Raw genomic sequence first — 25,410 nt, 5'->3', positions numbered from 1 at the left:
AGGACTTGGCAGCTGCACACAGTGCCAAATCTACCAGTACCTGGTTTAATGATCATGGTATCCCTGTTCTTAATTGGCCAACAAACTCACCTGACCTTAACCCTATAGAAAATCTATGGGGTATTGTGAAGAGGAAGATGCGATACGCCAGACCCAACAATGCAGAAGAGCTGAAGGTCACTATCAGAGTAACCTGGGCTCTCATAACACCTGAGCAGTGCCACAGACTGATCAACTCCATGCCACGCCGCATTTCTGCAGTAATTCAGGCAAAAGGAGCCCCAACTAAATATTGAGTACTGTACATGCTCATACTCATATTGGTGTTAAGTAATATTCAAATTTTCTGAGATACTGAATTTGGGATTTTCATTAGTTGTCAGTTATAATCATTACAATTAAAAGAAATAAAAATGTGAAATGTATCAGTGTGTGTTTAATGAATGAATATAATATACAAGTTTCACTTTTTGAATGGAATTACTGAAATAAATCAACTTTTTTATGATATTCTAATTATATGACCAGCACCTGAATATCAACCCAAAAAGAATGCATGGATGCACACCTTGAAAATCCACCAGAAATAGCTGCAATACTATAACATAGCTACTGAAGCTTGTAGCGAGCAAAGTTTTTCTATCCTGAACAACTCCTAATGCATAATTTGTTTTGTCTGTGGCGAGGATCAAACACTGGTCCCCTACATGGCAGTCTGTGTCACTAACCACTACACTCCAGTATTTAACAGTGGGTAGACAGTCAGTCATTCAGTAAGAGACGTTCACTCTTTTGGCCAGCTCCACTCATCCAGGTCTAAAGTAAGGAGTGATCCTAAATTAGTAGCGCCTGATCAACAGTATGGAAGGCCTTTGGCAGGACAGCGAGAAGGGTAAAACTTGACAAACTAACCTCCAGAGAGAATGACTCAAAGGGGCCATATGTACAATTTGTACTGCACTATTAGCATAAATGCAAGTGAAACTGACTAGAAGACATCTGCAGTTATGTTTCAAATATGTTCACTAAATTGTTTAGTGATTGTTTACCACTGAACTCAGAAAATGAGCGTTTGTCTTCATGATGAGGGGTTTAAGCACCGCAAACCTCCTATAATATCCTTCTGTGTAGTTGCTGACAGACTGGTTTTGTTAAGGGTGATCACGTCCTGGATTGATAGTCGCCTGAGAAAGTTGCTCTTCTGTTTTACCTTACATATCAGTCACGTGAAGTACAAGCATCAGTCATCAACCTCAATTTACAACCCCATTTACTGAGGTCTTTCCTAAATGCATGTCATTTTAGTCAATGCTCCTATTAAAAAAAAAAATGTGCCAGTTGAGCAGGCTTTGTGATTGAAGGTCCTGCCATCCACGCCTCAATAATGAACCCTAATTCCGTCACTTACATCCGTGCCCCTTGGCATCTTGATCCAGTTTAGCATTGGAGCCTGTTTAGCATTGTTAAACATGCCTCAGTGCTTGACAGGATGTTTATGGTTTAATTGTATCATGCAGTAACACCTGTCTGGAAGCTTCTGCATTTGTTCTATTCCTCCAGTCAGTCATCTGTCTGTAAAGGCATATACATGACAAGTACACATTTTTCCAGGACTCAAATTGTCATGACAGCACTAATCCCACAAAATCCTACAACAAAATGGTCAAGTATATTATCTTGACCATTTTAGCCCAAAACATTTATGATCAGGCAAAATGTGAGTTGTATAATTTTATTTTGAAAGACAACCGATGACACAAAGGCAGAACAAATAAAAGGACAGAACCAGACTTTAAAAGTCAAAGGTGAGAAGCAAGATCGAGTAGACGCTCTACTTAAAAATATAAAACCTCTGAAAATCTATTGCACATAATTTAAAAAGAATCATCTTTGTAGATTAGTTGTTTTTTTTAAAGGTGGTGATGATGATTTGGTTATACCTTCATCTTGAAGTTCATCATCTGCAGACAGAAAGACAGGAACACTTATTAAGGACAGTAACTCTGCTGCAATAAATAGCAAATCTGCATGAATAAAGATGACTAATATTAAACAAAGCTGTGCACCCCAATAGCATGTAATCTGTTAGCCTAGTGTCACAGCACACACCTGCTTTAGGACACCGACAGCAAGTGTTGTCTACACATATCATTAAACAACGACTAGAACGGACCAATCAGCTGAATGAGAACCCCCCATTCTAGTAATTACGTTTCCCTTTAGCCAATAGGTGTAAAACAAGTGAATAACTTAATGAACAAAATACTTAACAAGTGATTACAAGAATATCACCTACACTAGAGCACCTCAGTGAGACCAGTGTGAGAGAAGCCCTCAAACAAACAGACAGACAAAAACAGCCTAGTTGGTGTTGATGAACTTGCTAAACGAGAATCCCTTATAGAAAACCTGTTTGGATGAGACCGCTAAATTCCAGCCAGCAGCCCAGGGTCCTAAACAGAGTAGTTCTCTGTAGTTAAACATGGGAAACAATGTTGAGGTATAGTCTCTGGATGCCTGCATATAACCAGTAATATTCACCTTGCGTGCGCTCGAGGGGATCTTTGGCGACTTGCTGTTATTGGTCCGCGGGGACTTCCTCTGGGCCTTCCCTCCCAGCTGGGGGGATTTTCCACTCCCGGTACCAGTGCAGGGGGACTTGGCCGCTCCGGACCGCGAGACACGGGAGCTGGTGTTACCTGGAGACCTCCGTGTGGCGGGTGCCGGGGATTTGCGTGCCGAGTTGCGGATCTTATTCATGCCTCTCCGTATGAAGCCGCTCTTGGAGGCGGCCTTCTGGGGCGTGTTGTCAATGCTGAACGCCATAGACTGTCTCCGGGCAGACTGGACAACATACAGAGGATGGGCGTTTGAGGCTTAGCAGTGGAGCACGCTAACATGTGATATTACATACTGATATTACTGCTGTGCCAACCACGCTACCGGACTAACCATTATTGGTAGGACTAGTGGGGAGCAGTTCAAACTCAAAATTGTTTGAACATATTGTAAGGGTTTAGGGTGGCATTTTGAGTCGTTGACATACATGCGATGCAACTGGTCATAGAACTGTGGAATGGGTTCAATGTAAGCAATACTTAAATATACAGCTCCGGAAGAAATTAAGAGACTATTGCACCTATTCCTTTCCAAAAAAGTTGAAAAGGAAATTTTGGAGTGAGGAACAGAATCATTCAATTTGCAGTGGTCTCTTAATTTTAACCATTCTGTTCTTCACTCAAAACTTTCCTTTTCAACTTTTTTGGAAAGGAAAGAAAAAGGTGCAGTGGTCTCTTATTTTTTCCGGAAGTATATATTACATCTAATTCACATACAAAAATCTTCATTGTATTGGCAAAATATAAACTTTCTGAAAACTGTATGTGCCTATTAGATATATAGCTTTTAGCCATGAATGTGGCTAAATGCTAGCAGTTGCCATCCAACAAAAACCCTGGTGTGACTCACGGGGCTTTTTATCTGGCGGTTCTGGTTGTTGGATGTGCCAAAGTAACCTCCTTTAGGGGTCAGAGGTCGCGGGAAACAGCTGGTGACGGCCCTCTTAGCCTGAGAGAAGGAAGCAACAAGGATAACCCCTCAAGTTACCGTCATACATTCTCTTCCTCAACTCATCCCTAGAGCCCACAGGAAACCATTACCACCTCACATCTTCCTCAACTCATCCCTAGAGCCCACAGGAAACCATTACCACCTCACATCTTCCTCAACTCATCCCTAGAGCCCACAGGAAACCATTACCACCTCACATCTTCCTCAACTCATCCCTAGAGCCCACAGGAAACCATTACCACCTCACATCTTCCTCAACTCATCCCTAGAGCCCACAGGAAACCATTACCACCTCACATCTTCCTCAACTCATCCCTAGAGTCCAAAATCAAAGCGTTCCCCTTGGCACCACTGCCTCCCTCTCACCTCAGGAGTGTCAGGCTGCTGCTCTTTTGCCGAGCGTTTAAGAGTGCTGGTGCGGACGCCCTGTGTGTTCTGGTGGCTCAGGGTGCTGTTGGAATTCTGGGGCATCAGGGAGAGCCGGTGGGAGCTGTAGGCTGGACCGGAGAACTCGGTTCTGTCAACCTGGCCCAGGTGGAGGGACAGCCGATGGGACTGCAGGGACTCCTGAATCTGGCCGGGCATCATGGAGGCCCTGCGGATCGTCTCGGACGGGTCGCCGGTGCGCAAGTCGTCATCGGTGATAGAAAAGGACGGACCCAGGCTGGGCTGAAGGAACAAAACATGGGTCAGGATTACGACGTTACGGGATGTTACGTCAGGCCTTCTAAAAGATTCCTGACGCGTCAGCTCATGCGAGTCAGTTTAATCTCTACCCATCTAGTGAACTGTGCTCGTTTAATAAAAGTGGATCAGCGCTGAATGGATGCCCGCAAGATCACAGGGTGACAACCACACTGCTGCAATTAAACAGCGTATAATAGCATAGTATGATGTTACATTAAGATAAAAACATCCATCGTGAATATTTCAGGTCACTAGTTCTAAGACAACCAGGCATTCAGAAAAGGATAGAGACAGTGAAATGGAGTATGCGCGCTTGTGTACCATGTTTGTGTACTTGTGAGGACCAGACAGAAAAAATTACATCTGAAAAATCTGTCCACGCAAGGTTTTTTCAACAGTCCCCAGAAACAGGATTTCTGGCTCAGGGGTTAGGTTTAGGGAAAAAACATACAACAGGGCATAGTTTTAAAATTGCAGTTACTTTTTGGTATAGGCATGCCACGTTAAGTGTTATGGCTAGGTTAAGGCAGAAACGTCAGATTACTGAGGTTAAGGATGGTATAACGGGTAGGTTTAGGGAACATGGATTTCTGGGTAAGATTTAGGTCTCAGGTTCCCACAAAGACAAAATTCAAAATGTGTGAGTACCCTGGACTCCAGAGGATAGCTGCTCTTCAGGTGTGGCAGACAGGCCTGGTTTCTGGCCTGTAACTCTGCTATGCGGACCCAATCATCCACAGCATGTTCCGGCTCATTCTCTGCCCCCACACAGAACTGGCTGGTGCCTACACAATGCAAACAGGCACACACAAGAAATGTAGTCAATAATCTCCTGGCGTGTTGAATACCTGAAAGAACTGGAGAGTGTAACTAGGAAATACGGGGATGCTGTAGACCGTGTTACATACTTCGGGCAGGGGCGGCATGAATGGTGCTTCGCCGGTAACCGGGAAGGTGAAGAAGCTGATCGCTGGAAGCGTGGTTGACTATTCCAGGCATGGAAGTGATATCCATGGAGCTGGGGCGTGTGTTGTGTGTTCTGGTGTTGTTGGGATGGGACCGAGCGGAGGACACCGTGTAGAAAGTCTCATTGTCGCTGTCCCCTCCTGCCTCTCCACGACCTGGGGTTTTCTACATGGGGGGGGGGGGGGGGGGGTGAAAGTCAGATCACTAACGCTGTGGGTTTATTTTAGAGGTCTACTGAATTCTGGTTGACCCACCTCATGGGGTGAATGAGGATTTATAATGAACAGTGTTATGTGGTGCTCCAGTGGTAAGTGCTAAGGTTAGAGAGGGAGAAGGTGTTCATGTTGCATTACTATCCTATTAAAACAGACAAAAATACACCCCCCTACCCAAACGACCAGCAGCACACCTAGACATCCTTTTGATTGTGATTGGGGGTGATATGTCAGACATGGTGAGGTCCCTTTTAGACAAGGTGCCATCACTTGCCAAGAACTGAAGCCCCATCTTAATTCAGATACTCTGCATAGTAAACAGTATGTCAGAAAAAGGAAGTTATGCCCCAAACCGTTGGAAATGGTTTGCCAAAGGGCCCGGATTTGTCTATTGGTACCCAGAGGATTTCTGTAGCATGCAACTGTGCACCACAGCCCCTTGTGCAACAGAAGAGTGGTTTGCAATGAAGCTCCTGTCTTTGACAAAAAACTCTGTCATCACCTGTTACATAGTTATTGCACCAGTATCATTCACATATAAAAAGAATACAAATGTACCATGAAATGTAGCACGCTACCTAGGTTAACATTATTAGTTATTTTAGGCCCGAATCATCAGATGCTGATTTCAACAATCTCTAGCTAGCTGTAGTCAGCTACCTTTTAGCACAATGGGCTTGTAAGCTATTCAATCAGCCAGTGGTAAAAGCCATATATGGATGCTACTTAGTGATCATCATAAAATACTAATATATTAAAAATATTAGTCAACACCGCACAATGCTTAATGTTGTCTAGTCAAATATTCAAACACAGCAAAATGTGGGACAAAAAGTGGTCTAATTTTAAAACGCAATGTTATGACTTGATAAGTCCCAATACTGGCATACTAGCTTACTATATACTTAACAGAATATACTTTACCATCCCCGGTGCAGTACATAAAACCAGTGTGTAGTAAAAGTATGCAAAAGTTATGCAAATTCAGTTTGGCAATTGTAATGGGGGGGATCATGTGACCGGAGAGCAACTTGAAACTGTGGGAGTGAAGGAGGTGTTACGCTGTGGGAGTGAAGGAGGTGTTACGCTGTGGGAGTGAAGGAGGTGTTATGCTGAGTGAGGTGTCCCAGTGCTCCCTCCACCTTGCTCATGGTGATGTTGACGACCTGGGTGGTCCTGCGGCGTTTGGTTGATGTGGTGGGAGGTCTCTTGGCGGAGTCCAGAGCTAGGTCCCCCAGAGACGTGATGCTGTTCTCCAGCCGGCGTTCCGTACTGGTCCTGGGGACAGGAACAACCTTAATCAAGCCAAGCTCTTGGCGATACTTCAATCAGTACTGAATAGAACATACAACGCTACCTGTTGATCTGGCGTGTATTCATGGGAGTAAAGAAAAGTGTCTCCAGCGAACCCTCTTGTCCCAGAGCCTGGCGTTTAGCAGCTAACCGTTCGGAGCTACGCACTAGGGGTGTACTTGACTCCTCGGGCAGTGACGGCCGCCTGTGGGGACAAAAGGGAGAGACATGAAAACGGTCACCTGATTTCAGCTAGGTCACGGGAGAGTGTTACAATAGGAGTGGAAGGAAAACACATGTACGTTGTAGTATTCAGGGAGTCGTCTAGACTGAGGTCCAGGCTGTCTCTGCTGGTTTCCTGGCGCGCACGGCTCTGTGCATTCTCCATCCTGCCTGGACCGCGCTCCATCCTCACGCTGGGCTTCTCACGAAGCTGACAGTCAGCAAAGGCCAGCTGTGAGCATATTTCAGGTTCACGTCAATATCAACTGGACGGACCGAACACGGGAGAACTGCTGATCTAGAGGGAAGATGGGGTGTGTACCTGTGCCTTCAGCGTGTTGACCTTGGTGCTGAGGAGATTCTCCTTGCTCCTGGCCTTCTCCAGCTCCTTCTGCAACAGCTTCATCTCAGCGGTAACGCTGTCGACCGCGTGCTCTTTTACCTCCACAACACGTTGCAGCTCAGTCAGCTCTGCCTGAACCTTCACAAGCTGCTGCTTCTTCCCAGAGTAGTGGGTCTTCGCTTTCTCCATCTGGGGGACAAAAAATAAATAAAATAAACACCTCAAGGCCTTCCCTGATAAGGCCTGTGTTTAATGATTACACCAGTTTGTTTGGCCGTTCATCAGACTCACCTGTGCTTTGTAATGCTCCACAACCTCCGTCTGGGCTGTAAGCAGTTGCTGTAGCTCGTGGTTCTGAGTCTTCAACTTATTGGCCCCATCCATCCGCTCCTGCATGAACGCCCGTTCCTCCTGCAGTACAGCCTCCAACCTCTGGGCAGTGTTACACTTCCTCTCCAGGACCTCATTGCTCTCCAGCAGCCTCTGCTTCTCCAGGAGCAGGGTGTCAAGCTGTTTCCTCTGCTCACTCTGACTGGTTTCTCGCTGGGCTTGCAGTTCAGCCACACTTCCCTCCAGCTCTGTCTGAATCTGTTTTGCCTGAAGCACCTGGGATAGCAGAGCTTTCTTTTCCTGCTGAAGCACTGATAGCTCCTCCCTCAACTCCTCCCTCTGTCTGGCCAATTCCTCCCTCTCTCGGGCAGCTGCAGACTGCACCTCCAGGAGCATTCCCATCTCCTCCTTCTGTTTAACATTCTGCTCCAGCAAGGCAATGTTCTCCTTTCTCAGGAGGCCCTCACTCTCAATCTTCTTCTTCTCTGCCTCCTCTAGATGGCGAACATGCATTGAGACCTCCTGGTGGAGTAGAGTGGCCTCTTCTCTTAATGTGCAGAGCTGTAGGTCTTTAGCTGCAGCCAGACAAGACATCGCCGTCTGAGCTTGGAGGGCCTCCTCTCTGGCTCTTTCCTCCTGCTCCTTCAGCTCCTCCTTCTCCTTCTGTACTTGCTCAAGATGGCTGACATGTGTGGAGATCTCCTGGCGGAGTTGACTGGCCTCGTTTTGAATGCTCTCCTCTTGCTCTCTCAGCTCCTTCAAAGCAGCCTCCTTCTCCTCCAAGCTCTGCTGGAGTTCGGTAGCGCTCTGCTGATGGAGGGACACCTCCCCTCTCAGCTCCTCCAGCTGCATCGCAAGTTGCTCATTTAAGGCTGTGTGCTCCTTGCTCAGGAGGCCCTTCAACTGAACCTTCTCCCTTTGCACCTCCTCCAGATGAGCAGCCTGTTGAGTGTTCTCCTGGCGGAGTCGAGTTGCTTCCTCTCTTAAGGTGCAGAGCTGTTGGTCCCTAGCGGTAGCCAAAGAAGACACCTCCTCAATCTGTGCCTGAAGGGCCTGAATCTTCTGGGTGGCCTCCTCTTTGGCGCTTTGCTGCTGCTCCTTCAGCTCTCCATTCTCCTTCTGTACTTGCTGCAGATGGTTGACATTTGTGGAGATCTCCTGGTTGAGTCGGATGGCCTCCTCTCTGGCCCTTTCCTCCAGCTCCTTCAAAGCAGCCTCCTTCTCCTCAAAGCTCTGCTGTAGATCTGCTGCTCTTTGCTCATGGAGGGACATCTCCAGCCTAAGAGCCTCTACTGCCTCCTTCTGTTGGACAGCCACAGACTGGGACACTTGCAATTCCTCCTTCTGTAGGCAACAGTCCTCCTGCTGCTTGATCAGCTGCTCCTTAAGCCCTCTCAGGGCTTCATCCTTCGCCTCCAAGATCTGCTGTAGTTCAGTAGCCTTCTGCTGATGGAGGGACACCTCCCCTTTCAGTTCCTCCTGCTGCTTGGAAAGTTGCTCATGTAAGGCAGTGTGCTCCTTGCTCAGGAGGCCCTCCAATTGAACCTTCTCCCTTTGCGCCACCTCCAGATCAGCAGCCTGTTTAGTGTTCTCCTGGCGGAGTAGTATGGCCTCCTCTCTTAAGGTGCAAAGATGTAGTTCCAGTGCTGCAGCCAAAGATGATACCTCCTCTATCTGAGCCTGTAGGGCCTCCATCTTTAGGGTGGCCTCCTCTCTGGCCCTTTCCTCCTGCTCCTGCAGTGCCTCCTTTTCTTTCTGCATCTCCTCCAGATGTCTGACATGTGTTGAGATCTCCTGGCAGAATCGAGTGGCCTCCTCTCTGGCACTTGCCTCCTTCACATTTAGTGCGCTCAATGCCTCCTGAGCCTCTTTCAGGCTTTTTTGAAGATCTGCAGCTTTCTCCTCCTGAATGGTCAATGCCCCCTTCAGATCCTTCTCTTGCCTGACCAGCTCCTCACGCAGAGTCTCCACCAATTCCTTCTCCTTGTGGGCTTCCTGTAGCAACTCCTTCTGATGGGAGACCTCCTGCTCCTGCTTAGCTAACTGCCCCTGTAAGGCAGTAGCCTCCTCTCTAAGGGTGCAGAGCTGTTGGTCTTTAGCTGCAGCAAGAGAAGACACCTCCTCCATCTGAGCTTGGAGATCCTCCATCTTCAGGGTAGCCTCCACTCTAGCCCTTTCCTCCTGCTCTTTCAGCTCCCCGTTCTCCTTCTGTACTTGCTCTAGGTGGCTGACATGTGTGGAGATCTCCAGGCGAAGTTGGATGGCCTCCTCACTCAGGGTGCAGAGCTGTTGGTCTTTAGTTGCAGCCAGAGAAGACGCCTCCCCCATCTGAGCCTGGAGGGCCTCCATTTTTAAAGTGGCCGCCTCCCTGGCCCTTTCCTCCTGCTCCTTCAGTTCCCCCTTCTCTTTCTGTACTTGCTCTAGGTGGCTGACATGTGTGGAGATCTCCTGGCGGAGTAGAGTGGCTTCCTCTCTCAGGGTGCAGAGCTGAAGGTCTTTAGCTGCTGCTAAAGAAGTCATCTCCTCCATCTGAGCCTGAAGGGCCTCCATCTTTAAGCTGGCCTCCTTCCTGGCGCTTTCCTCCTGCTCCTTCAGCTCCCCCTTCTCCTTCTGTGCTTGTTCCAGATGGCTGACGTAAGTGGAGATCTCCTGGCAGAGTCGAGTGGCATCCTCTCTGGCAATCGCCTCTTTCACTTTTAGCTCTCTCAGCGCCTCCTGCTCCTCTTTCAAACTTCTTTGGAGCTCAGCAGCTTTCTCCTGCTGAATGATCAACTCCCCTTTCAGCTCTTCCTGTTGCCCGGCCAACTCCTCTCGCAGTCTCTCCACAGATTCCTTCTCCCTGTGGGCATCCTGTAACAACTCCTCCTGATGGGAGATCACCTGCTCCTGTTTAGCCAACTGCCCCTGTAAGGCAGTAGCCTCCTCTCTAAGGGTGCAGATCTGTAGGTCTTTAGCTGTAGCAAGAGAGGACACCTCTTCCATCTGAGCTTGGAGATCCTCCATCTTCAGGGTAGCCTCCACTCTAGCTCTTTCCGCCAGCTCCTTCAGCTCCCCCTTCTCCTTCTGAACTTGCTCTAGGTGGCTGACATGTGTGGAGATCTCCTGGCGGAGTAGAGTGGCCTCCTCTCTCAGGGTGCAGAGCTGTAGGTCTTTAGCTGCTGCCAAAGACGACACCTCCTCCATCTGAGCCTGAAGGGCCTCCATCTTTAGGGTGGCCTCATTTCTGGCTCTTTCCTCCTGCTGGTTCAACATTCTCACAGCTGCTTCCTGCTCTTCCAGGCTCTGCTGGAGCTCAGCTGCTCTTAGCTGATGGCGGGATTCCTTCCCTCTTAGCTCATCTTGCTGCCTTTCCAGCTCCACTTTAAGGGCCTCCATCTCCCTCTGCACTGCCTGTAAGTTAAGGACATTTGTCGATACCTCCTGGCGAAGGTGAGTGGCTTCTTCTCTCGTCGCCTCCTCCTGCTGCCTCAGCTCCTGCAACTGTGCTTCTCTCAGCTCCACCACCTTCTCCAGTCTTTCGCAGTCCTGGCTCTTTGCATCAATGCATTGGACAGCAGATCCCAGCTGCTGCTGAAGGTCTGACACACTCATCTCCAGCTCCACAACTTTACAGTCCTTCTCCCTCGCCTTCTCAGCAGCCAGGGCTTCTGTAGCACACCTCTTCTCCACCTCCTCCTGCAGCCAGGTCACCTCCTTTTTCAGTGAGGCCAGTTCTTCCTGCAGGGCAAGCATTTCCTGATGTCTCTGCAATGCTAGAGAAGTCGCGGTCTGGAGTTGCTCCTCCAGACCCTTGAGTCTCGTCTCCTTCAGACTGAGAGTTTCCTCCATCTTCCCGAGGTTTGCGGACATCTCCTTATTCTGCTCCTGCACAGCTTGGAACTGATCCTCTGCCAGCCGCAACTGCTGCTGGAGTTCCTCCATACTGCGCTGGTTCTCCTGGGCTATGGATTGCATCAGGGCAGCAGACTGCTCCCTCTCCCCTTCCAGACGGGCAATGGTGCACTCATACTCCTTCAGCTGCTCCCACTGTGGAGTAAAAAACAAATGCTAAAACTGGAGAATTATGTAACCCCTCACCCGACAAGGACTGATAATTGTCAGGGTAAGTGCTCACCTCCATGATGGGGCCCATGACCTCTCCACTCTCCTGTGTCTGGGCTTTTTGGAGTTCGTCCTCTAAAGAGGAGATCTTGCTCTGGAGTATCAACATCTGCTCAGTCAGAAACTCCTAACAGAGATAATGTGTTTGAGTTAGAAAGACAGAATGTGGAAAGAGCAAGCGCAAAAAGGTGTTTTGGAACCTGCATTTATGAAGCGCAGATCTAACATCAGGTTCCACCTGTACATATTGTGTTAGTAATTATTTTGTAAAAGGCAGAGGTGATTTTCAGATCAGCACTCAGAATTCTATAAACCTACATCCTGGGTTACTGAGTGGCGAATGGTATTGTGGCACCATGGACTCCCATTGTATGAATGTTACAGCAGGCCACAAGAGGGATTATGGTAATAGGTTTTAGGCTACAAGCAAGCAAAATGAGTCTCTCCATTCCTGTGTCATGTCCAACATTGGGCAGTAGTCCATCCTGAGAAACTCACTGAAGCTAAATTCAGTCACTCAGCAACATCACAAAATGTATCAGAATACAGAAAAGTTTGCAAGGGAACAAGCTGATGGCATAGCCTACCTTAGGGTTATAATTGTAGTAAAATAAACTATTTTTTTGCACAATTCATTTCCTCAAAAGACCATACTTCAAACTGAGTCCTATTTAAGAACATTAAGAAGCTACATATCCTTGGTGGCCAAGATAAAAATAAGCACATTAAAAGTATAAAAAAAAATCTTTACAGAAGCGTACTTTAGAAATGCAAATCCATTTATATTTTGTGAAAGCTCATAAAAATAAGGCCTATCTAAAATATTTATTAATTCAAGGATGAAACATTGTATGATTCGATGTCTGTTGTTAGGTCAATGAAAAAAAGATTTGAAACAGAATATACAGACAGAATATAATAATTGAATTTTAGGCTTCTGGTTGTGGCTTGCAAAGTTTGTCTATCCTGAACAAATCCTAAAGCATTATTTGCTTTGCCTGCAGCGAGGCTCGAACACAGGTCCTCTGAATGGGAGTCTGTCTCTCTAACCACTATGCTATTTAACAAGGGTTAGTCAGTAAGTAAGAGACATTGGCTCTTCTGGGCCAGCACTGCTTACGCCATCCAGAAAACAAAAATAGTAACACTACAAAGTCCAAAAGAAATTAATACAAAGCTATTCAGTTTTCATAGAACCTCAAAGTGCTTCAAGAGAGAAAAATAAACCATCAGGCAACCCAGGCATAGGGCTACACGATTCATATAATAAATCAAAATTGCGATAAGTCCCACAGACAAAAGCATGTTTATTAAGGCCTAGTCCACACATACATGCTTTGTATTTTTTCCTTTGTTCTGAAAATAAAATAGTCCATACAAGCACTGTTTTAAAACAAATTTCCGTCCAAATGAAATGGAAAAACACGCTGTCTAGCACTGTCAAAGAGCATGCCAAACCAACAGACGACAATATAACCCTAACCATAAAGCAACGTTGGCCAATCAGAAGCTTGTTATTACCGCTACCAGTAGGCTAACAACAATGGCACGAGTGTTGAATGTAGCAGTGACCTCAGGATCACATTCTGACCCCTCTGTTCCTCAATATAGTAACTGTACGTGTGTAAACATGTAAAAAGACCTGTTAGCAAGATTACAACCATAGCAAGCCGTAGCAAGCAGCACAAATGAATGTATCGACTAGTGAGGTTATATACACTGCTTACACCTAAATGTTCCAAAATCAAAACTTATCAGAACTGCAATATTCGGACAGAAAAATAAGATTCCCAAACAAATATTATTATCAACAAAAAAAAAAAACACAACCTCATCCAGACAGCAAGAAAGATCTTTGATGTTTTGAAATGTGAAGTTGTGCACAAATGCTGCGATGAGTCACACCACCAGCAGGCCTTACCTTCTGAGCCATGGCCTGGCTGAGCTCTGCCTGGAGGTAGCTGTGCCTGCTGCTCCACTCGGCCTTGGCCAAGTCCTGGGCCTCAGTCAGCCTTAGCACCTCCGCCTCGGCGCTCGCCAGCCGAGCAATCACCTCCCGCATCTGACACGCAAACAAACACATTGAGAGAACTCCAGGTTGAGAAAAAAAGACCACGTGGATTATTTTCACAGCGGAGGATTTAGTAAAGTTGAAAAAAAGGCATGCTAGTCACCTGGGACGACAGCATGCCGTTCTCCTCTGTGAGGTCATCCACCTTGCGCTCCATCTGAGACGAGCTGGTTTTCAGCTCTTGACACTGCTTCAGCACCTCGTGGAGACGGCTCCGAAGCCTGGCGGAAAGATTGGCACGGTTATACAGGCGAAAAGCTCAGGCGCCCGCCTGGCAGTATGGCGGCATTACCGCCCATCGCTCCCTTCCTTACCCCTCGTTTTTGCTGAGCAGGTCCCTCAGCTCGTCCCGCGGTTCCTGCTCCTGCTCTGCCTTTTCTCGAAGTAGCTTCTCGATGCGGAACTGCAGTTGGCAGATCTGGCTCTCTACATGGGGCGGGGGGGTGGGGTGTAAGAAACTTGACGGAGGTGGTGGTTGAGAGTGTCATCGAGCGGACACGCAGATAGCTTACCCCGGTGGTCAAGAGCACTGGCGCTGGAGGCCAGGTCTTTCTCCAGCTCGTCTCTCATGTCCCTCTCCTGACGGAGCTGGGTCTGCAACTTCTTCAGCTGGAACTGAGGAGTGTTCATCACCTCCTGCAGAGGAGAACTGGACCAGGAAACATTTATCGGCATTGGCAAGTGCTGCAAGACACTATTAGCAAACCTCAATGTGAAACGACTTCTAGTCAAGGTAGATAGTCTACATTTGGAATAATGGATTTCTTCCTTTAGAAAATGCCTGGTTATCTTTCTAAGCTAAATAGTTTCAGAGCGCCGTTCCTCCTCCTATCTAGACCAGTGGTCTTCATTCGGGGCTGCTGGGGGACCCTGATGGCCTTCAGTGGAGCCCATAACATGCCCATTGCATGAAGGACGGTTACTTTGACACTAGGGTGGCAACCCTCACACTGATGTGTTATCAACCAACGTGGGACCACAACTGAAAATTAGCAAAGAACTACACCCAAACAAACAAAACAAAAGAAGGCCCCATTGCATATACAGTTGTGCTCAAATTCTTGGAGAATTGGTCGTATATGGACCATGTAAAGAAAACATGAGTGAGCAGGCAAAACATGTCTTTTATTTCTTATGGGATTCACATTCAACTGTAGGTCATAACAGAATGGCACAATCATAAAACAAAACATGGCAATATAGAAAAATAGTTCGTAATACTGTGTATTGCCGCCTTTAGCATCAATAACAGCGTGCAGTCTTTTATAATAGTTGTCTATGAGGCCCCGAATTCTTACAGGTGGCTTACATAGCTGCCCATTCTTCTTGGCAAAATGCCTCCAAGTCATGCAAAGTCTTTGGTCGTCTTGCATGAACCGCAAGACAACCATCTTCCCAGAGTCTGAGATCTTCCCAGAGTGGCTCCATGATATTAAGGTCAGGAGACTGTGGTGGCCACTCCAGAACCTTCAACTTTTTCTGCTGTAACCACTGGAGGATCAACTTGGCCTTGTGCTTAGAGTCATTGTTGTGCTGGAAAGTCCAAGAGTGTCCCATGCGCAGCTTTCGTGCAGAAGAATGCAAATGGTCTGCCAGTATTTTCTGATAACATGCTGCATTCTTCTTGACATCAATTTTCACAAGATTCCACGTGCCTTTAGAGCTCACACACAGCAAAAACATCAGTGAGTCACCAACATGCTTCACAGTGGGGATGGTTTTCTGTTCACTATAGGCCTTGTAGAACCCTCTCCAAACATAGCACTTATGGTAGTGACCATAAAGCTCTATTTGGTTCTCATCACTCCAAATGAGTGTGCCAGAGGCTGTGAGGCGTGTCAAGGTGTTGTCAGGTATGTTGTAACCAGGTTTTTTTGTGGCATTGGCTCAGTAGATTTTTTTCAGGAAAGTATCATCGTTTTGTGCTCCTTGAAACAACCACACAGTATTTTTCCAGAGCAGCCTGCATTTCTCCTGAGGTTACCTGTGGGTTTTTCTTTCTATCACGAACAAAAACTTTTGATTAGGGCCATTTGGATGATTTCTGTTATCATTATGATTTTAAAAGGAGACAAACAAGTATGTGATAATAAATAGCTTCATATGATCATCATCCTTAAATAAAAGCATAGTTTTTGCATGCTCAGTCATTTTCAAAATCAATTCCAAAATGTCACAATTTCCACCAGGGTATGCAAACTTATGAGAACAACTGTAAGCGCCATTACTTGACCAACTTCTTGTCTGGAATCTATGGGATCCAGTTTGAAGTCCAGGTGATTAGGATGGACCTGGACCCCCCAATATGATTTACCCAAAGCCTATTTATCTGTCTGATTTCTGCAAAAAACATTTAGGTTTCCTAAAATAAAATATGGCTCAGCAAATTGTCCAATACCTTAGAAAGACCTCAATACATTCTAAGCAAAACATATATGTTCTAAGAAGTAAATTCACGCCACATGCAACTGGACAAATTTAAAGAGTAGTATTGCCAATTCCAAGTCAGAGGAACATTCGCCTGGTATGATTAAAACAACCTTATTCGCAACAACGATTGGAAGTCACTCACATCTCGAGGTATGTTGACAGTAGGTATAGTGTTAGAGTATTAAATCGACAGAGCAGCTAGCAAACATCAGCTGTTCTATAAGTGGGTTGTTAGGTTGGACACCAGAAGGACTTGTGCGAGTGACAGCAAGAAAGTGAGGGACAGAGCAATACCTGACAGACGAAGAGGCTACTGTATTTAGGTCCAGAAACTGAACGGAACGTGTTCCCTTTTTCCGATGGATAACTGGGGACTCATTATCGCTGAACACACTGGCAGAAGGGGATGTGAAGGAACTAGAGACGTCACTGGAGACGTCACTGGAGAGACTAAACAGAACTGAAAAAGACAGTCAGTACGCACATGTTTGCATGTTGCCATTTTAATGTGTGAGCTGAATCATTTGCATGAAGACTTACGTTTCTTTTGTAGATACTTCTCCAAGTTCTTGCTTAAAAAGAGGCTGTTCTCATTTTCCAGAACAAAGCGGAGCATAGAGGCAAGCTCAACCTTGGCCATGATAAGATAAGTTAGTCACATCATGCAACTGCTTTAGGGTCATAGAAAAGGTGATGAAAGATCACTGAAAGCATGACACCGTACCTCAAACTTGGGTTCCAGTCCGTTCAGGGCAATATGGCTGTTCATCACACTGTGGTATAGAAGAAGCACAACCACCTGAGAAAACAACCCACAAGGTCTGGGTTAGTGATGGACAGAATCATACAAACATCTTATCAATTAACCTAATCAAATTGTTTACTTCACATCACCGTCTATACTGTATATTCTTATTGCATATATTCTTTAAAACTACATACTTGTAATATTTTTTACTACTTAAAGATTTTCTTCTAAAAGTGTATTGCACTGTATGTAGTGCTTGCAAATAGTATTATTATTATTATTATTACTACTACACTGGACTTGTATACCACCTGTTCCATCCATCCATGTGTATATTTGAGCTCTTAATTTAATTAAAAAGATACCTTTGATAACTCCACCTCCAGATTTATGCCATCTGTGATGTTGTCCCATGAGATGGCAGCTCCCTGCTCTGTTTTGCACTCGTTTTTACCTGGAAAAACATCATGACTGGACCATAAACGGGACTAGTATAAAACTCCACAATCACATTAAGAACTACAACATTAACAAGAGTTAGAGTGAGGGGTGACTCACCTTGCAGAAAGTCGGAGACCAGCTTCAGTCTTTCCTTGACAGGCTGACCCACGCAGGACTTGGGGGGCTCTTCCTTTCTCCTGTCAGAATTACAGGTATCAGTGACTAACACAACAACCCAATACAACAGTAGAGACAAAGAGAAGACAAGTCCGATTAAACGGAACATTTTCCGTACTCACAGTTTGTAAACGACCTTCATTAACACTACTCCATCGTGTAACTCTTTGATTGCCCTCACCGGGTCGTCCACATTTAGGTGGTTTATCTGGAAACGAAAATTAGTAAAAAATGTGTTAGACACAATATAGCTATAACACTAACAGAACGGCTAACAACAACCACAGAGAACGAGGTCGACTTACCCAGTGCAATAATGCATTTTCTTTATCACGGTGAATCTTCATCTTCGCTCCACTAGTTACTATGAGCTATTTTGCATTAATAACAGAAAATAGGAAGAGGTATGTATTCAGATAGTGTTAGCAAATAAGTAGGTTAGCAACTGTAGTCGTATGCTATGGCTTGTTTAGTCACAATGGAATCCGGGTTGGTCACCAAAATAGTGAAGCACTGTTCGTTACAACATGTCAAATTATTGTGATGTTGAAAATTGTCTTTGACAGCTTTTCCTAGCTAATTACAAAAGGTATAACTTACCCATCAACTTCCTAAAACCTAAATTGCCGTTATGGTTATTGGCAGTTAGCCAGCTATTTAGTTACAGTGCTACAGTAAATTAGGACCTGGAATTTAAAATCTTAGCTAGTTAGTTACCGTTGTTTGTTAGCTAATTCAAACATTATTAATGATTAGAAGTAGAAGCATTACCTTGACAATTTCCGCTAGCTATATGTAGAAATCATTAAGCAATTCTCAAAAAGACACATATCCAACAAGCACTGAAGTGCTGACACGTTAATGCTAAATCTACGCTACCTAGGAAAATGTATCTACTCTTTCAAATTTCGGCGCTGAAAGTCAAGCTTTTCTATTGGAAACCGACTTTGCTGCCAAACGCTGATTGGTTATTTGTGCGGAACAAGACAATTCGACCCAGTGCTGATTTATTGTAGTTTTCGGAGATATAATTACTGTGGTTTTGTTTAGGTTTTCATATATAACACATTTGAGTCTTAGTAATTCGTCATACATTAAGGCCATTTTATTTTCAAAGTAACGTCTCAGAGCAACCTTTCTGCCTGTTTTCTGCAACATTTTATAATATAAGGAAATATATAAACTACATTTCCCACATTCCAAAGATTTGTCTCCCTGGAAACCGGCAGATGTAAACAAGTGCCTTGCACAATGTCTGTGGGATTTTAGGGGTAAGTTAACTTTTCTAGTTATCTAGTTTTTTCAGTTATGTTGTATATTAAATAGTATGTAGAAATCTAGTTCTTCAAGATGAAATGTATCCCATTGTTTTATTGTAGGTGCCTTCTGGAACAATTTGTTATTCAATTAAATTTATTTATAATTTAAATTTGTTTATGCCTTAGACATTTAAATTATTATATTCACATCCTATACAGGCTAGCCATTACATTTGGCTGTAAAATGTATGGAGCTCCTGTGGATTTATCCTTCAAATGCCTCAACTCAATGACAGGTAAACCAACACTTCTTTCAAATCACTATTAGTGGAGGTGAAGAAAAAGAGACATAAAGCCACTATTAAGATGCATTCAGTGTTGTCCTTTCTCCTCAACTCTATGAAAATACCCTTCTCTGGTTTGAAAGACAAACTAATAATTTCATCAGGAAGCTTTTAAAATGTAAACAAGAGATACCCAGATAAGTAATCTTAACCTTTATTATCTATTATCAATCTAGAAGACTCCCTTTTGTAGCTATGTCTTGATATGCTAAAATGGCACCTTACTATTTTTACCTCTCTCTCCCAGATGCTCTGATGGAGGAGCCCAACCAGGGCCTGAGGCCCCTGAAACGGAATGCAGAGAAGAAGTTCTGCAGCCGTTCGTTGCGTCTCAACAACAACACTATCACAGAGCTGAGTGGTTTCAATAATACCGTCTCAGCCTTACTCTCAGAACCCTCGCAGCTTGCCTGGGTCGACCTGTCCTTCAACGACATCTCCAACATAGACCCAGTAAGTTGCGTTTAAGTCTTACACATGCACAACATGCACAATAATCACATACGGTACATAGATATACTGTCCTCAACTTTTTGTTCAGTGAAAGATTTTGTTTTTGTTTGGGGACGGTTTTCCAGCAATTTTTTATTTGAAATGATACAAATAACTGTAGACAGTGGGTATTTTCATTTGTATTAGATTAACCATTTAGAAATTAAAGAACATAGTATGTAGCCTACCGATTTTAAGATTATTAAAAGCACATCCAAGCACATCCAAACTACAGAGACCAGGGCTCAAATCCTGCTTGAGGATTAGACCTTGGGTACCAGGATGGGGCAATTCAACTGGCCAGCTTCATCAGGGTTTTCAAGTTTAATAGTCAAATATGGTTGTGGTGCTTCGTCATGCTAAAGCGACTCCTTGTGGCATCATGGGTGCCTGTGAGCTCAATCAAGGTAGAAGACCAGAGAATGCATTCACTTTGGCGGGTAGGGATTCCGGTCTAAATTACCTGACCCAGTGGTAAAAACCAGAATGACATACGCTTTGAAAGACACATATGTCAATAGTCTGAGTCTGCTGAATATTGCCGCAATAAAGCACATGGTAAAATTGTTGGAATACAGTGTAAAAGAAATCATGAAAAACCTTTGGACTTCACCTTGTATAGAGCATATTGTTTACTTTCAGACAGATCTACTGTCTTCCTGAATAGGCACAGCCTAGAAATATGTTAACATTAGTAACTCCAAGCATTTGCATATCAGTAGTGATCATCCTAAAAGCCTGTGGTGTGTTTGTGTCCTCTGTCCTAGGTCCTGACAGAGCTGAAAGAACTGCGAATGTTGTATCTCCATGGCAACAGTATCTGTAAGCTTTCAGAGGTGGACAAGCTGGGCGTCCTACCCTTCTTGCATACACTCACTCTGCACGGCAACACATTGGAGAACGACAGGGGCTACAGGTACAGACAACAGCGTATTGTTGAAAGGGCAGAAGTTATGTCATTACATTACGCTTACACCTGTAGACACGCTGCCTCCAAGACGCCTTCGCTTAGTCCCAGACAGTGGGGTTGCCGTGTGGTTTATTCGATAGCAGGCTCACCTAGTGGTACTGTCTGAAAGTCGATCGGACTGTTCGCCAAGTGCTATGTAAATCTGAGGCTTATGCAGGCCCGCATCTATTGCCCCCCCTAAATAGAATATGTGCCCCCCGCGGTGTCGTCCCCATATAAACACTGCAAATGGTATATGAATTAGAAATGCGCCCCCCACCCAGTGATAAAAAATTCCCCCTCAGTCACTTCATCGTGGAGCCGGGCCTGGGCCTATGTGTAACAGGTATCGAGTTAAGAGTTGCAGCTGTGTAACATTCCGAAAGGTGCTCAAATGGAGAAAAAAAGAGTGGAGTCCCATTACACCTCGCTCAGTTGCCCGTTGCCAACACCAAACCTTAGCAGAGTTCTCCCTCACTGCTCCGCGTCTTGTTTCTACAGGTTTAGGACAGTCACGTCACTAAATTCCCAGTTACTGCAGTTCTAGTCTTCTTCAGAGAAAATTGTTCTTTACCCGAACAAACACTTCTAAAGAAACTTTGTGTGTTGGTTTTTCATGTGTGTGTTTGTAGGGGCTATGTGATCGCAGCTCTGCCTCACTTGAAGACGTTGGACTTCAGCGGTGTTACGCGAGAGGAGCGGATAATGGCCCAGATCTGGCATCAGCCTGGCAAGCGTGGCAAAAACACACGGAAAAACCAAGACAACTAATGCAGTAACTGTGCGTTACTTCACTGTAATGAAATATGAGAATTGAACTCACTTTACTATGTTAAATTTCTTTACGATGGGTAAAGAACAGCTTAATCGAAAATGTTTGAATCGTTACTATGCACACTTATGCAAGATGTGACACTCAACATAATTAGTTGTGACACCAAACATAATTAGGTTAGTTGGATCCCCACACAATGGTCTTAATACAGACATAAAGAACACCAGGCTTTCTGCTGAAAGTCTTTAATGCATTATTTAAATGGGGGGGGTATTAACTGAATATCTTCAACTTTTTGGTTCTAGCCTAAAACAAATTATGTAATTCATGTAGTAATACACACTGAAGTAACAAAACAAAAACAAACAAAACATTACAAGCACACTGCAAAAAGCCCAAATTAATTTCTCACAGACTGGTAAAATAATCACAGCCTTGCAGATCATCCCTTTTAAGAACCCAGTGGGGCACGGCCCTTGCCTCACACACTGAAGCCCACCCGCCACACAGCATAAATATACGTAAAACAGAAATAAATATCACAATAACACCTCTGATGGTTTTAAATGTGGGGGATAATCACAGGTTATTGGTTTTTATCCCACCCTGCCATGACAGGTGTTAGTTACTGGTTAACATGAGTTAATTGTCACAATCTGTTGTGTTTCATTTAAAAACCTAACAACATTGGGTGTTAAAAGTGTTCTTGGGTCACACAAACCGTTGTGTTATTAGTTTTGTTTGGATCCTAAAACAATCTTAGTGGAGCTTTAGCCAATCCTGACCAACAGTTCATCTGCCAAGGGGAGGTGCATACAATCCCTTTCTTGCTTCTGACGGAATCAAAAATCTGTACATAGAAGGCATTGACACTTCAATGATTCATTTACAATACAAGCCCAACCCCTAGACCCCAGTCCTAAGCCTCCTTTGCCTCCAGTATGGTTTGTGTGAAATCTAACGATATGAATCCAAGGACTCCCAGCTGAACAATTTAAGAGGAAGCAGAAATCTCCATTCACCCTCGCACTTAGCCAGCATAAGCGGAATTCTATACAAGGCTCATACAGGTTGTGTGGATTTGACCGCAGGTGCTCCGGTTAGAACCGACTTCCTGCCGTGTTTAAATCAATCCCAGTGAGGACTTACCACATAAGGGCCATCTAAGGATTTTAACAAAGATATGGGAGAAGAAAAACGTGTTGGCTCTTCATTGATATTGATGAAATGAGTGGTACGGTGTGTGTTCCGAGTGAAAAAGTCCAGTGTCACAACCACAGCCCCCCCATGCTCACTGAATGCACATCACTGTTTCTCTCCCCTCTCTCTTCGCCCCATTTCTTCCTACGTTTTAAGGTGAATAATCCCCTTATATCTCTAACTGTGGTTAATACATCACGGTTGCCGGCTACACCTGAAACGCTTAATCGGAGAGATATCGCCACCAGCATCACTGCTAGCGGCTAGCTATCTGTTTATTCGGTCACCTGACTTGGTACAAGACACTTTAAAGAAAAAAAACCAAAATAAACAGACAGCCCTGACACCGTTATTGTTTGTAAACTGCAATGAGAGCATTTTTAAATTCCTTAATGACTCGTGAACGTAGGGTGAAGGGGGGGGGGGGGGTAAACCATTTCAGCGGGGGAGGCCTGGTTGTCATGTCCTCAGCTGGAAGACTCCAGTGGGTAGCAGAGGAACGAAGACACATGGATGCGGTGCGGGCTGGGGGACGGGAGTGGGGAACGGGGTTGTGGGAAGTGGCCAGAGGATCCATCCCAGATCAGGGGATGGCAAATTGAACTACAAGCTCTTCTTTAGCATCCACCTTGATCTGAGAGATTGCACTGTAGGCATAGGCTGCTATCTTGGACACCTGCGAACAAAACGAGTTAACACGTAAGATACTGTGTATTTTTCAAGCTCCTGCCCTGCACTATAAGACAGATACAATATACAATAATTAAATGTCTGACTGTGGCCGTGTCTGTGTTGTACCTGTTGTACATCCGAGTATGGCACCAGATCACTAGCGAGCACTTGGTGGGGCTGGCTGGTGAGGGAAGGGAGGGGCGTGGGCTTCTTCTGAGACAGACTGTTACTTAACAGGGCCAGTTTTGTACTGAAACACAAATGAACACAGATTGGTACTGAAAACACATGAATGGTCAAATGGCGCACACAGGGCCGGCCCCATGCATAAGCATTATAAAGCGGTCGCTTAGCCCCCAGACTGCTTGGAGGCCGCTGACTGCTAGGGAGGCCCTGACCAATGGGGACAGGGGGCCCCCCAAATTACATTTTGCTTAAGGCCCCAAAAAGGCTAGAGCCGGCACTGCACACACGTGCAAAAAAGAACTAATCCCCACAGGCCCACCTGTATTGCCGAGCTTTGTCCATGTACTCATGCTGCTCCATGCCTTGTGAGTCTGTGGCCGAGACATCTATGATGTTCCTAAGAAAACAGGCAAATGCAGCAGTCAGAATTTGCATAAGAATTGGTACTATACCCAGGATTATGAAGGAGAAAGACAATGGGTGTGTCTCTTACAGGGCTGTCTTGGTGAGGATGGATGTCAGTAGGGCCTGTTCATCTGTGCGTGCCGTCGGTTGACTGGCAGAGCTCCAGTCTGTGCCATTAAGGGGCCTGTCGGGATTCGGCTGAGTGATCAACGGCTTTCGCTCACTAGGGTCCTGAAGGACGAGAAACACATCAAGCCCACAAACGTTCAAAATGACAGGCTGTTTTAAATTAATCGGGTTCTGGTTATTACTAAGTTGAGTGAAGAAACAGAGAGAGGCCTGCCAGAATTTCTGCAATAGAAACTGTTTGACTCAAATATGCATTTCCTTAATTTTAATAACGTGATTCTATTTAAGGGGGTCAGTTTAGCACACTTAGACGCAGGGCACGTACAACAATGCACATTTACAATAGTAATCTGAGATGTAGTTAGCAGAAACAACACCTGATATGCTTCAAAGAGAAAGAAATCGTAATTTCACTTCCAAATTACATTCAAGAATCAAGACCTCCGGTCATATGACTTCCATCCAGCGAAGTGACAGACGTGTATTATTGGCTGGAAAGTTTATCACGCTCCAACAGCGTGACTGATTGTGATTTTTTTAGACCCAATTAACAAGTCAGGTCAAGTTTGCCTTGATTGGTCAATACCGGTGATTAGTATTTTTTATGGCCAGTTGTGCAAATACTAGCCACTGTATACAGTTATGAGCGTAAACAAATGCACTGATTGAACTAGGAAGTTGTTGACTGTGTATAATAAATGTCAACAAAAGTTACCAGTCATAACCCGACAATTAATCTAGAAAAATAGCTACGAGACTTCGGTTGTCAAGACATTTAATGCTGTTTGCGGTATGTTGGCCAATAACATTACGGAAACAGAATTCCCCATAGGCCGTGTATTTCTAGGTTAGCGCACGGCTATCTGAAACACCGTCCAGTTAGCTTAGCTGGCTATCTGCTGAATACTAGCTGGCTAGTTAGCTAACTTTAAAACATTGTTATTCGTTTCCACACAACTACATCTTATCACATTTAGCTAGCTGAAGTACTGAAAATAGATTGACTCGCATTGTCGTGCTGACTGTAGTGAAGCAAAATAATTTGATTATAAAGATTATGTTGCAGCCTAATCTAGCTAAACAACGAATATAGCATTAGCTAGTTTAACTACCTACCTGCTCAGGGGTCTCGTTATCGCTGCTGTAACAGCAACCCATGGCGTCCACTAGGCGTTCCGCGGTCTGCCAGGCAGGCGAACCCAATCTCCAACTACTCCACCCGGGAAACTATACAGAAAGAGGAACGGACCAGCCGCGGTCCACTGGAGAACAATACAACTTTGTTCCTTGTTTTTCTTTCTCAATCACTTCTGCCAGCTACGACTACCACAACCGAAGCCTAGGCTCACATGACAGATTGAGCCAGTGCAACAAACATATGACATCCGGCAATTGTGAGGCTGCC

The 25,410-nt window shown here is 45.0% G+C and overlaps 3 protein-coding genes across 5 annotated transcripts; 1 reads left to right on the top strand and 2 right to left on the bottom strand.

The window, feature by feature from the left end:
- Positions 1-1,735: 1,735 nt before the first annotated feature.
- On the bottom strand, positions 1,736-18,491 carry numa1 (nuclear mitotic apparatus protein 1). 3 transcript variants are annotated; one of them, XM_020049662.2, is made up of 25 exons: positions 18,366-18,491; positions 17,900-17,965; positions 17,717-17,802; positions 17,535-17,614; positions 17,342-17,430; positions 16,953-17,027; positions 16,769-16,859; positions 16,523-16,688; positions 14,311-14,447; positions 14,113-14,224; positions 13,902-14,019; positions 13,649-13,789; positions 11,741-11,854; positions 7,588-11,652; positions 7,276-7,485; positions 7,034-7,185; positions 6,796-6,936; positions 6,581-6,716; positions 5,166-5,388; positions 4,906-5,042; positions 3,937-4,239; positions 3,469-3,567; positions 2,542-2,844; positions 2,410-2,453; positions 1,913-1,961 (listed from the first exon to the last, which is right to left on the bottom strand). In XM_020049662.2, the coding sequence occupies exons 2-24, from the start codon at positions 17,939-17,941 to the stop codon at positions 2,427-2,429; spliced, it is 7,047 nt and encodes a 2,348-aa protein (XP_019905221.2). In that variant the 5' UTR covers positions 17,942-17,965; positions 18,366-18,491; the 3' UTR covers positions 1,913-1,961; positions 2,410-2,426. The 3 variants fall into 3 exon arrangements, with proteins under 3 accessions (XP_010892016.2, XP_019905221.2, XP_019905227.2); XM_020049668.2 differs by having other exon boundaries at positions 6,605-6,716; XM_010893714.4 differs by lacking the exon at positions 2,410-2,453 and having other exon boundaries at positions 1,736-1,961.
- Positions 18,492-18,849: 358 nt separating this feature from the next.
- On the top strand, positions 18,850-21,553 carry lrrc51 (leucine rich repeat containing 51). Its single transcript, XM_010893709.2, has 5 exons — positions 18,850-18,865; positions 19,073-19,149; positions 19,445-19,650; positions 20,457-20,605; positions 21,271-21,553. The coding sequence occupies exons 2-5, from the start codon at positions 19,098-19,100 to the stop codon at positions 21,407-21,409; spliced, it is 546 nt and encodes a 181-aa protein (XP_010892011.2). The 5' UTR covers positions 18,850-18,865; positions 19,073-19,097; the 3' UTR covers positions 21,410-21,553.
- Positions 21,554-21,642: 89 nt separating this feature from the next.
- On the bottom strand, positions 21,643-25,334 carry lamtor1 (late endosomal/lysosomal adaptor, MAPK and MTOR activator 1). The gene is made up of 5 exons (XM_010893711.5): positions 25,122-25,334; positions 23,965-24,107; positions 23,791-23,868; positions 23,412-23,535; positions 21,643-23,289 (listed from the first exon to the last, which is right to left on the bottom strand). Exons 1-5 carry the CDS (start codon positions 25,161-25,163, stop codon positions 23,197-23,199), a joined length of 480 nt encoding a protein of 159 aa, XP_010892013.1. The 5' UTR covers positions 25,164-25,334; the 3' UTR covers positions 21,643-23,196.
- Positions 25,335-25,410: the final 76 nt, after the last annotated feature.

The sequence above is a fragment of the Esox lucius genome, chromosome 1 (assembly GCF_011004845.1).
Source record: "Esox lucius isolate fEsoLuc1 chromosome 1, fEsoLuc1.pri, whole genome shotgun sequence".
In the NCBI taxonomy this organism is placed as follows: Eukaryota; Metazoa; Chordata; class Actinopteri; order Esociformes; family Esocidae; genus Esox; species Esox lucius.
The sequence above is the reverse complement of the archived record's forward strand: the minus strand, read 5'-3'. Positions and strand labels throughout refer to the sequence as shown.

What these genes read in the sequence shown, in the direction of transcription:
- numa1 (XM_010893714.4), bottom strand. Translation starts at nt 17,941, where the DNA reads ATGAAGATTCACCGTGATAAAGAAAATGCATTATTGCACTGG. An exon ending in GAAGTATCTACAAAAGAAAC is followed by an intron (nt 16,689 to 16,768) that starts GTAAGTCTTCAT and finishes TGTCTTTTTCAG; the next exon opens with TTCTGTTTAGTCTCTCCAGT. An exon ending in TCCCCTCGAGCGCACGCAAG is followed by an intron (nt 1,962 to 2,541) that starts GTGAATATTACT and finishes TTCTGTCTGCAG; the next exon opens with ATGATGAACTTCAAGATGAA.
- lrrc51 (XM_010893709.2), top strand. Translation starts at nt 19,098, where the DNA reads ATGTATGGAGCTCCTGTGGATTTATCCTTCAAATGCCTCAACTCAATG. An exon ending in ATGCCTCAACTCAATGACAG is followed by an intron (nt 19,150 to 19,444) that starts GTAAACCAACAC and finishes TCTCTCTCCCAG; the next exon opens with ATGCTCTGATGGAGGAGCCC. An exon ending in GAGAACGACAGGGGCTACAG is followed by an intron (nt 20,606 to 21,270) that starts GTACAGACAACA and finishes GTGTGTTTGTAG; the next exon opens with GGGCTATGTGATCGCAGCTC.
- lamtor1 (XM_010893711.5), bottom strand. Translation starts at nt 25,163, where the DNA reads ATGGGTTGCTGTTACAGCAGCGATAACGAGACCCCTGAGCAG. An exon ending in ATCCTCACCAAGACAGCCCT is followed by an intron (nt 23,869 to 23,964) that starts GTAAGAGACACA and finishes CTGTTTTCTTAG; the next exon opens with GAACATCATAGATGTCTCGG. An exon ending in CATACTCGGATGTACAACAG is followed by an intron (nt 23,290 to 23,411) that starts GTACAACACAGA and finishes TTTTGTTCGCAG; the next exon opens with GTGTCCAAGATAGCAGCCTA.